This window comes from Carassius auratus, chromosome 14, assembly GCF_003368295.1.
Source record: "Carassius auratus strain Wakin chromosome 14, ASM336829v1, whole genome shotgun sequence".
Classification (NCBI taxonomy): Eukaryota; Metazoa; Chordata; class Actinopteri; order Cypriniformes; family Cyprinidae; genus Carassius; species Carassius auratus.
Window position 1 is genome coordinate 33,331,755 of NC_039256.1, and position 10,454 is coordinate 33,342,208.

Below are 10,454 nucleotides of genomic sequence, written 5' to 3' on the forward strand. Positions count from 1 at the left end.
TCGCAGGTGAACTCTTCCTCCGTGCTGTGCGTCTTCTTGTGCTCCTTCAGGTTGCTGAAGTTGCTGAAGCCTGCCGGACAGAAGCAGAGGTCAGAGGTCAGCACGGCTCTCTCTCTCTCAGCTTGTGACCGCTGGCGTGCTCACCTCGTCCACAGATGTCACACAGGTGCGGCCGCGCTCCCGAGTGGATGATGATGTGCCGCTGGACGTCTCCGGACGCTGCGAAGCTGAAGCAGAGAGACAACATCTCTTCAGAGAGATCCGTGTGTGAGAAGAAAACACACACATGGATAAAGTGTGATAGAAGAAACAGAGCTGCAGGATCCTGGATAAACTGAGAGTCATGATGTTTAGTTTTAAACAGGAATCACATCAGTGTTTCTGAGAATGAATGATTCAACAATCTTACCTGATGTGCCCCCCCCCCGCTTCAGTCTGATGATGAACACTCACCTCTTCCCACAGAGCTCACAGATGTACGGCTTCTCTCCTGAATGTCTGCGCAGATGAGTCTGCAGGTTTCCTGCCTGCACACACACACACACACACACACACACATGAACGCATGCAGCAGGAACACATCAGGAGTGTGTTTGTGTGTTTACACACCTGTGAGAATCCTTTCCCACACACGTTACACTGGAACGGCTTCTCACCTGCAGAGATACACAAGCAGCTGCGTGAGAGTGTGTGTGTGTGTGTGTGTGTGAAAAAGAGAAAGAGAGCATGTGTGTGTGTGTGTGTATGTGTCTGACCTGTGTGTGAGCGCTTGTGCAGCTCTAGGTTGCTGGGATGTTTGAACGTCTTTCCACAAACCTCACAGCAGTATTTGTTCGCGCTGCTGACCTCCGACCTCTCAACCTGACCTCTCAGGACATCAGGCTCCGCCGTAGGTGTTGTTTTCAGCTCGGACACTTCTGCAGGGTCAGAGGTCACGGAGAGGTCAGAGGTGTGGACGGGGCGAGTGGGAGTGGTCTCCCGTGGGTCACCGTGCTCCACCCCCTCATCCTCTGCACTGATGTGTGAGCGCAGGTAGTTGAACTTCTTCAGGTAAACAGTTTTCTTTGGCTGAAGGACGTGCAGGTGGGCGGAGTCGGTGCTGCACGGGTGGGCGGGGACTGAGCTGCACGGGTGGGCGGAGTCTGAGCTACATGGGGGGGCGGGGACTGAGCTGCACGGGTGGGCGGGGTCTGTGCTGCACGGCTGGGCGGGGTCTGTGCTGCATGGGTGGGCGGAGTCTGAGCTGCACGGGTGGGCGGGGTCTGTGCTGCACGGGTGGGCGGAGTCTGCCGCAGGAACACTGCTCTGGAGTGGCTCCTCCGATGGGAAGCTGCAGCTCTGCTTCAGATACTGTCTGGTGTAGAAGTTCCTGAGCTTGTATCCGTGAGGCAGAGGCTTGTGCAGATCTGTGTCTGACGGTAACGATCCTCCGATCACACACTCCTGATAGTGAGCCGCCTCAGCGGGCAGAGAGAGAGCCGCCTCGGTCGACACGCAGGGCTTCAGGAACGCCTGGCACATGTTCAGGATGTTCAACACCTGAAACACCAACACACGTGGTCAAGTCACGCTTATTTGAACTGGCCAATCCAGTTTCCTGGAGGCAATAAAAACCCTCCGCTGCTAGTGGTTCAGTACCAGCGCCTGGATCGGAGTGTGTTTCGCTTTAAGAAACCAACCAAATATTTGTGTAGTTTTACCTTCTATCTTTATATTAATATATTAACTTATTGTTAAATCATTTATTAATGCTTATTATTCAATAATTTTTATTGTTCCATTTAGTTATATAATAATTTACAAACCTATTTAATTTAAACCATTTTTTGACAAGTACTTTTTATACTATTTTTTCCATCATTGTTTAATCTTATGACTGTGTGGTTTCAACGCTGTTTGTCTCCAGGAATAAGAGATAAGAGATAAGAGATAAGAGGGATGCTGATGGAAACTCCAGGTTTATGGGATGTTGTTTTCATCAGTCATGTACTTGTAGGATCTGTGTTCATCAACACTAGTCTCCTGCTCTTCTCTGACTTACTCTGTCCACTTCTGGGCAAACAGAAGACTGTTGATAGAGTTTTGGGCATTTTGGGTACTAGGCAAGACTTCCTGTTAACAGGTTTGGGGTATTAGTCTAATTTGCTAACATGTTGTTCTGTTACCAGACAAAACTGATATTATCTGATGGGATCTGGTGTCCAGGACTGGTTCTTTATTATCTGGCATGGAGGCATTAAGCGTAAGTGTGTGTGTGTGTGTGTGTGAGACCTGCAGGCTCTGTCCGATCTCCAGAAGCGCGTGCACGTTGTCCTGGTTGAGCTCCAGGTGTGAGGTGTACATGTAGTCCAACACCTGCCCGATGCCGCCCACGTCCTGGATGGACAGGTGGAAAACATCGCTCTTCTGCGCTGGAGAGTTCTGGAACAGAGACCTGCGGAGCACAGGTGCGTGCAGGTGAGCGGGAGCGGGAGGGAGCGTGCGCGCCACTGACGCCACTGACGTCACGCAGGCCTCACCTGAAGTACGCGCTGAAGGCCGCGAGCACGTTCTTGTGTGCTTTGAAGCAGACGCCCTTCACCACCAGCATACAGTCACACAGAAGGCCCTGGATGCGCTGCTCCTGCAGCTGCTGCAGCACGTACACGCTGTGGCTGCTCACGCTGTCCATCTGCGCAGACGCACGCGCACGCAGCGCGGTCACGCTCTGTGAGTTCATCATGTTTCACATCTCCAGCAGCTTAATGTGAGGCTTGCATAGTTTCAGACTTACTAAATATCATTCACTGCTTCCGTGTAAAAACATGTGTGTCTTTTATATGCAGAATTACAATAATAGTAGAATTAAACCGACCCGCGTGTGTATATAAAGCAGAATGAAGAAAGATTCTCTCATCTTACCTTTCACTCTGATGAACAGGCACTGGGCGCATTACGTCATTTCCTCTTTCACAATTAAAGTATTTTTTTATTTTTTTTACGCATTACGCACATTACGTTCAGAATTTGTAAAATACACTTTATCATTGGTAGATTAGGTTATGTTTGAATTTATTTTATTATTTTCCATATTCCATAAAATTTTGTCAAATTTAAAAAAGCGGAAAAGAAATAAATTCTAAATGTTAGATGCAAAATTTAAACTAAACGAAAGAGAGAATTGGCAACTACGTGACGTAAGTTAAAGCACAAAAATAAATAAATAAAAAGTTAAAACTGAAAAAATAAATGAACGTGCGTGTATATATATATATATATATATATATATATATATATATATATATATATATATATATATATATATAAACTATCCAGTCTAATGTGCCCTAAATAGTATTGAAAATTCCTTATATTGCATACAATTTAGGATCGATAGTATGCATACTGGGACGCAGGCTTCTTTTTGCGGAACTTGTATTATTTCCTGTTTCCTGTTTCCGTTCGGGGCGAAAACAGAGTGGCAACGCGTGGTTCAAGACACTCGCGCGCGTTTCAGTCGTGTGTTACTTTAAACAACAACAAGTTAAGCCAGAGAAAAGGACTTTGTTAAGTTGATACCGGAGACTCGCTCACGGGCATCAAGAGAACCGGACCGGCGAACCGAGTCACTTGAGTGATATATTAACACACGTGTGAAGAAGATCATTAGAGATCGGCCGCTGTGCTTCATCAGAGAATCTCAGACCAGCTTAAGGTGCAGGATCACAGGTAACGTCACATTAATCACTCTTTACCTGTGATATAACAGTACATACAGCACTCAGTGAGACTGAAGGCGTGTGTTTTCCCCTCGGGGTCAGCTGCTGGTCTTCAGGATGGTGGTCTTCACGTGTAATGCCTGCGGCGAGTCTCTGAAGAAAGCTCAGGTGGAGAAACACGTGCTCAAGTGCCGCGCCTGTCAGGTTCTGTCTTGCATCGACTGCAGCAAAGACTTCTGGTAGGAGTTAATCTGGTGTTCAGTGTGTGTTGTGATGATGATGAGTGTGTGTGGTGATAGTGATGTTATTGTTCGTCCACAGGGGCGATGATTACAAGAACCACAACAAGTGCATCAGTGAAGACCAGAAGTACGGCGGTAAAGACTTCCAGGCGAAGGCGAACAAGGGTGATGTGAAGCAGCAGCAGTGGATTCAGGTGAGCGGAGCTGACCGGCTGTGAGGCTGTGATGGGTCAGTCTGGTCACTCATGTGTGTGTGTTCTTCTCCAGAGGATCCAGCAGGCCATGGAGCAGCCTGACGTTGAGCCCAGCGTCTGGAAGGTCCTGCAGGTGGTCAGCACTCACAGTAATGTGCCGCGTAAGAAAGCCAAGTTTGAGGTGAGGGTCTGAGACCGCTGCGACAGAGTCTGGTTCGGTCTGGTGATTGAGTGCTGAATCTTTAACCACTGGTTTGTTCACGTGCAGAACTGGATGAAGAACTGTCTGAAGATCAACACCCCGTGTTTACTGGAGAAGGTCTGGGAGATTTGCTCAACGACTGTCGACAGTGTAAGAGTTTAACCTTCTCCATCACCGGTTTACATCTTCAACTTCAACAATGAAGACTGATGGTGTGCGTGTTTAAATGTTTCTGAAAGAAGTCTCTTCTGCTAATCAAGGCTGCACTTATTTCATAAAAGTACAGAAAAAACTGTGAAATATTATTATTATTATTATTATTATTATATAAAGCAACTGTTTTCTGTGTGAATATCTGTAAAGTGTAATTTATTTCTGTGCTGCCCTTCAAAAGTTTGGGGCAAATAATAAAAAAATATAAAATAAAATGAACGATGCACTTAATTCATAAGAAGTGTCAGTGAAGACATTTATAATGTGCCAAAAGATTTCTATTTCAAATAAATGTTTTACTTTTGAACTTTCTGTTCATCTGTGAATCAAGAAAAATAAAATGCATCAGTTTCCACAGAAATATTGAGCAGCACAACTGTGTTCAACACTGATAATAATCTTCATGTTTCTTGAGCAGTAAATCATCATATTCTTCTGATTTCTGAAGATCATGTGACACTGAAGACTGGAGGAATGATGCTGAAAATACAGAAATACATTACACTTTAACACAGATCCACACAAAAAAAGATGATTTACACTGTAATATTTCAGTGTTTTACTGTATGTTTGATCAGATAAATGCAGCCTTGATGAACAGAAGAGACTCAAACATTTAAAAAAACATTATTATTACACAATTTGTATTTATTTTTCTGTGTACGATAAGCTTATTAAAGTGCATGGCTTGTTTCATGATGTTTCAGAACAGCAACCAAACCGTCCATAAGACAGCGAACAAAAACAAGAGAGAGGAGCAGAAAGATAAGAAGAACAAGAGAAAGACTTCAGATGAGAATTCAGAGCAGAACGGAGAAAACACAGATGAGAAACAGAGGAGAAAAAAGAGGAAACGAGAGGAGGACGGACAGAACGCAGACGAAAAGAGCAACAAAAAACAGAAGAAAAGAAAACAGGAGGCGGTTGACGGTAAGCGTTGTGTTAGTGCCGTACTCACGGTTAGTACTCATGTGACCTCTTATTCACTTCCTGTGTGTTTACCAATCAGAGAGTCTGAATCCTGAGGGGGAGGAGCCAGAGAGTCTGAATCCTGAGGGGGAGGAGCCAGAGAACCAGGAGTCTGAATCAAACTCTACAGGTATTTCATAATAATGTCTGATATCAGTCAGAGAAGAGCTGGGAGATATGGACAAAACATATCAGGATACATGTCACATTTTTATTTCTTTCAAGTTTAAAGGCACATTTTTGATCCAATGTGAAAGATGTAAAAACCAGACGGTTAATGGTGGTTTTAAACTATTCTTTATGGTCAGAACATGACAAACACTTCACGTTTTTAAATTCTTTTAACTTTTCCAGTCATTTGTTCTTAAAGGGGTCTTTCTGTTTAACCGGATCTTCTTAGTGAAGCGGTGTATTAGGGTTAATTTCATTAACAAACATGGACATGAAATATGGATTAGAGTGCAGATGATTTTATTCTGAGTGTGTTGAGAATAATAGCACCGTGTGTCATATAAATATAAATATGGATTCAGTAGCGTCTCTGATTAATGACTGAAGCATCACTGATCCGGATCTTCTGGAATGGGTTTTCAGGGAAGTTTAACTGGAAAGGGACGATAAAGGCAGTTCTGAGAGACGCTCCGGAGGAAGGACTCGCTGTAAAGAAACTCCGCAAGAAGGTGAGCAGGACTTGAAGATGTGACGCTTGAGCTGACGTCTGTCTCGTGTCTGATGAGTGAGCTGTTCTTCCAGACGTCTGCTGACTCTGTGTTTCTGCAGGTTCTAGCGGCGTATTACTCTTTCACTGGAGACTCAAACTACAGATCTGAAGAAGAGCTTCTGTCTCTGTTCAACAGAAAGATCAACAACAATCCCAAGTTCAAGCTCCTCAAAGACCGAGTCAGACTGGTGAAATGATGCACATCTTCATCATCGTCTTCATCTCTAGCTGTCTGTCTGAGTCTGGTGTGTGAGTCTGAGAAGATTATCAATAAAAGAAATCAGGACTATGGAGTGTATCAAGAATCTTTTTTTTTTTCAAATGTATTTATTTTTATTTTTTTATTAAACTGTACAAAACATCACATTATTAAGGCAGTGCAGTTATAAAACAAAACAAAGATGAAAAGTACTACCATTACCATGGTTAAACTATAGTAACCAGTTCTTTTCATCTTAAGAAGACACACAAGATTAATATAGAGATGCGCTCTTCATTGCTTTCAGATGAACAGGATTGTGTGTAGTCTGTGGCCTGCTTCACTTCTCCTTTCTTTAAAGGCCTTGACCCTTCTGATATGGCCAATTACAGACCGATCTCAGATCCTCCGCTTCTCTCAAAGCTACTTTAATATGCTGTTTCCGCTCAACTCCAGTCGTATCTGTAATCTCATAACCTCTGCGAATGTTTCCAGTCTGGTTTTCACACTCTTCACAGCACTTCTGAAGATTGTCAATGACCTCCTGATGGCCACTGACTCGAGCTCATTAGCATTTTAATTCTGTCAGGTCTTTCCTCTGATCTTTGACACCATTTCTCGCAGTATTCTCATCTCACGTCTCTGCTCTATCTTGGTTGACTTCTTCCCTGTCTGACCGTCAGCACTACATCGCTGTCCCTCACTTCTCTCACGGTGTTCCTCAGGGCTCTGTTCTTGGACCTCTACTATTCATCATCTATATGCTCCCTTTAACATTATTGGTCATCATGATTCATCCTCCACTGCTGTACAGACGACACCCAGCTCCACATCAGCCCTCAACACAGCTCTCCTTTCCCACCAACTCTATATCAGCTTGTGTTAATGATATAAATACTGGGATGACCAGTAACTTTCTCAAACTCGACACTGATAAAATAGATCTGCCCCAGAAATATTGCTCCTTTCTGTCCTGACGAGGTTAACATTGCGGAGATCTTGGCTCGACCGTCCCTAGCACTGTTAAAGACCTGAGTATAATCTTTGACTCTTCTCTCCTTTCTATCTAATATTTCTTATCTAAATCTGCCTTCTTCTGCCTCTGTAATACCCATGACGCTGAGACACTGGGTCATGCCTTCATCACTTCTCGACTCGACCGCTGTAATTCTCCTTTCTACGGTCCACCTAACACAACACTGGATAAGCTCCAGTATATCCAGACCTCTGCAGCTAAGGTTCTCACTTCTCACATTACTCTCATCCTACACCGTCGTCTCTCGCTACCCGTTTGTTTTCTTATTCATCCTCTGATGTCCGTGTGCTATCGGGGGGGCTTCTAAACACCACAGAAGGGTGTGTAAGTGCATGAACCGGTGCGCGCTGTGTGTTCCGCCGCTAGCTCCGTGGAGGGATTAGCTGTTAAAGGTGGGGGTGTGAGGGCTGAATCCGACTCTTGTGTGGGACATTCCTTCTCTCCTGGGGCAGGGGTCAGTTGGCCGCCGCACAGAGGCTCTATACAGGTGCGAGCGCTGCACAGACCCTCGGGTCACGACTCACTGCAGTCCAGTTTCCAGCTGGAGAAAGAGCTGCCTGTTACACACACACACACACACAGATAATGCCCGTGTGCGGCCCTGATCCCGCGCTTAGCTGTAATCGAATCGCTTTGAGCGCAGCCTAGCTCATGTTAATCGCCGCTTCTGCATGAACTTTACAAGCCTTTACGCATCATATTTAGTGTTGGGAAGGTTACTTCGGAAATGTAATAGGTTACAGATTACAAGTTACCCTTTTAAAATATAATAAGTAGTGTAACTAATTCAATTACTTTATTAAAGTAATTGATTACATTTTAATTCCTTTTCTTAAGTTCTAGCGAAACTGTTAATCATTTTGAAACACGTAAAGCAGGCCGGGTTAATCTTTCAGTGGAAGTCTGATTACTGCCAGACTTTCACAATCCTTCATGAACTCAATTAATATTATAATCATTTGGTTTGAAAGCACAGCCGCCACAAAATCAGACTTTAGCACCACTTTAAACTTTCAGATCGTTCTGAAGTTAAATACAGGTTTCCGATCATAACAACAGACAAAGATGTGATAAAGAGCTACTTATGATTGAGTTATGACCAGAAACAGAGCAGTAGAGCAAGAAAATGAACAGTGAAAGTAACCAAAGCTTGTAGAATACATTTTAATATGCATAATTAAATGTGAAAATAACTGAAGGGTATATCTATTTGCTTAATGAACTAAGCCAACTAACGTTATACATATGTTCTTTTGGTTTTTGTTCCCAGTATTTATAAATGTATGCATTTAGCAGCTGCTTTTTATCCAAAGTGACTTACAGTGCATTCAGGCTAACAGACAATGCTCTACCACTTGAGCCATGAAAAATAATTCCATATACAATGAAAATACAAGTATTGGTACTCGCTAACACGAAGTGTAAAATAAAAGTATCATATCGGTCTCATTCTGAAAGGAAAGCTATCTGTGCATCGCTACTATGAAGCAGAAACGCAGCAGCTTTGGTGGAAAAGGAGGAAAAACTTCAACACCCATAATGCACTTGGGGATCCACACTGAGAAAGGTTTTTGAGCAGGACCTCATCCGATTAATAATTTGTCTCTCAATTCAATTTACCATTATTTGTTTATTCTTCAATAACTTTTTTTAATTCAAAACATTGATAAATATAAATATTTTTTATTAAGTGCTCAACTTAGACATATTTGTTTTTTTTGTGTGTGTGTAAAAGTGGATACACAGAACAGCACATTTTTTTTCATTGGTTCAAATTATAAAATGTAGGTGTGAACCATTACCTTAAATTTTTTTAATTGGATGAATGGAAACATTTTTACAGTGCAAGATATTCTTGACTTTATTCTTAATTTAAAACTTATATGTGCAGTATTTCTGAGAAATGCTGTTGATATGTGAAATCACCAAAACAAACAAACCCCTTTCTTGATAGCTCTGCCCCCAAAACCACAAACACCTAATGCAGTACAGGCTCCTCCCCCATCATGAGGGGACACGCCCCTTCCTGGTGATTGGCTACAAGTTGTCTTGGTTCTCAGTACATTCCACTTTCAACAGTCTTTCTCTATGGAGTCAAAATAATGCCACATATATACGCAAAAAATAAAATAAAGTTTTGAGAGAAAAAATAAAGAACTGCAAAACATAAATGAAAGAGCGCAAAAGCAATGATTTTGCAATACATATTTTCCATGGTCATATGTACTAATTTATATGCAATGCTGCTTTTATTTTGTGTGTCAGTCTGGTTTGAGCTTGCAATGCCGTTTTCGCTTTGCGCTTCACTTTTCTGCACGTCTCTCTTTGTGGCACTGTTTTGATGTGGGGGCGGAGTCAAGGGACGGGGGCGTGTACAACACGACTCCCTAGAAGACACACTTTAATGCTTGAGAACGCCAAGCCTGAAAGTTTTAAGCAGATAAAACTGAAAGTTAAAAAGTCAGATGATAGATAGATAGATAGATACATGGATGGAGTCAAGGGGGCTTCAGTTTGTTTAGATTCTCAAGCCAACCTAATTAGGTAAGCAATACACAAACTGAAAGAGGAAATAAGCATAACAATAAATATAAAAATATAGCCTTAATTATTATAATATTAATGTCAGTTATTATATATGGCAAGCCTATATGAATAAATGAACATGCATTTATATAGTTCTTTATAATGTATTGTTGTACACCCGATTCACTGTATAATCATGCGGGTCTCTTCTCAACCACCAGCAGTGTGCAGCATCCACTTGGATATATTATATATAATTATAAAAATAATAATAACCTTATATGAACATATATTACATAAAAAGACACGATCAACGGACTGTGGGATGGATAAAAATATTTGATCAATCTCTGATAATCTCAGGTTGCTCTGGTCACGCTGGTTTGTTTATTCATTAAACTCGTGGCCACGACATTATCACATTCCCACTAATTGATATCGTGGCCACGACAAA

At 42.5% G+C, this 10,454-nt stretch overlaps 2 protein-coding genes across 2 annotated transcripts in view; one reads left to right on the forward strand and one right to left on the reverse strand.

Moving 5' to 3' along the window:
- The window catches only part of LOC113114379 (zinc finger and BTB domain-containing protein 49-like), a 4,208-nt gene extending 989 nt beyond the window's left edge, over positions 1-3,219 (reverse strand). The window contains 8 exon segments of the mRNA XM_026281303.1: positions 1-70; positions 145-227; positions 454-527; positions 610-656; positions 756-1,539; positions 2,272-2,434; positions 2,520-2,671; positions 2,902-3,219. The exon segment at positions 1-70 is cut by the window's left edge and continues 92 nt beyond it. Of these exon segments, the coding sequence (XP_026137088.1) occupies positions 1-70; positions 145-227; positions 454-527; positions 610-656; positions 756-1,539; positions 2,272-2,434; positions 2,520-2,671 (1,373 nt within the window). The 5' untranslated portion in view covers positions 2,902-3,219.
- A 195-nt stretch (positions 3,220-3,414) lies between these two features.
- On the forward strand, positions 3,415-6,532 carry LOC113114392 (cell growth-regulating nucleolar protein). The gene is made up of 9 exons (XM_026281323.1): positions 3,415-3,708; positions 3,801-3,937; positions 4,020-4,134; positions 4,208-4,315; positions 4,403-4,486; positions 5,257-5,479; positions 5,559-5,648; positions 6,113-6,198; positions 6,299-6,532. The coding sequence occupies exons 2-9, from the start codon at positions 3,816-3,818 to the stop codon at positions 6,434-6,436; spliced, it is 966 nt and encodes a 321-aa protein (XP_026137108.1). The 5' UTR covers positions 3,415-3,708; positions 3,801-3,815; the 3' UTR covers positions 6,437-6,532.
- The last annotated feature ends 3,922 nt before the right edge of the window (positions 6,533-10,454 follow it).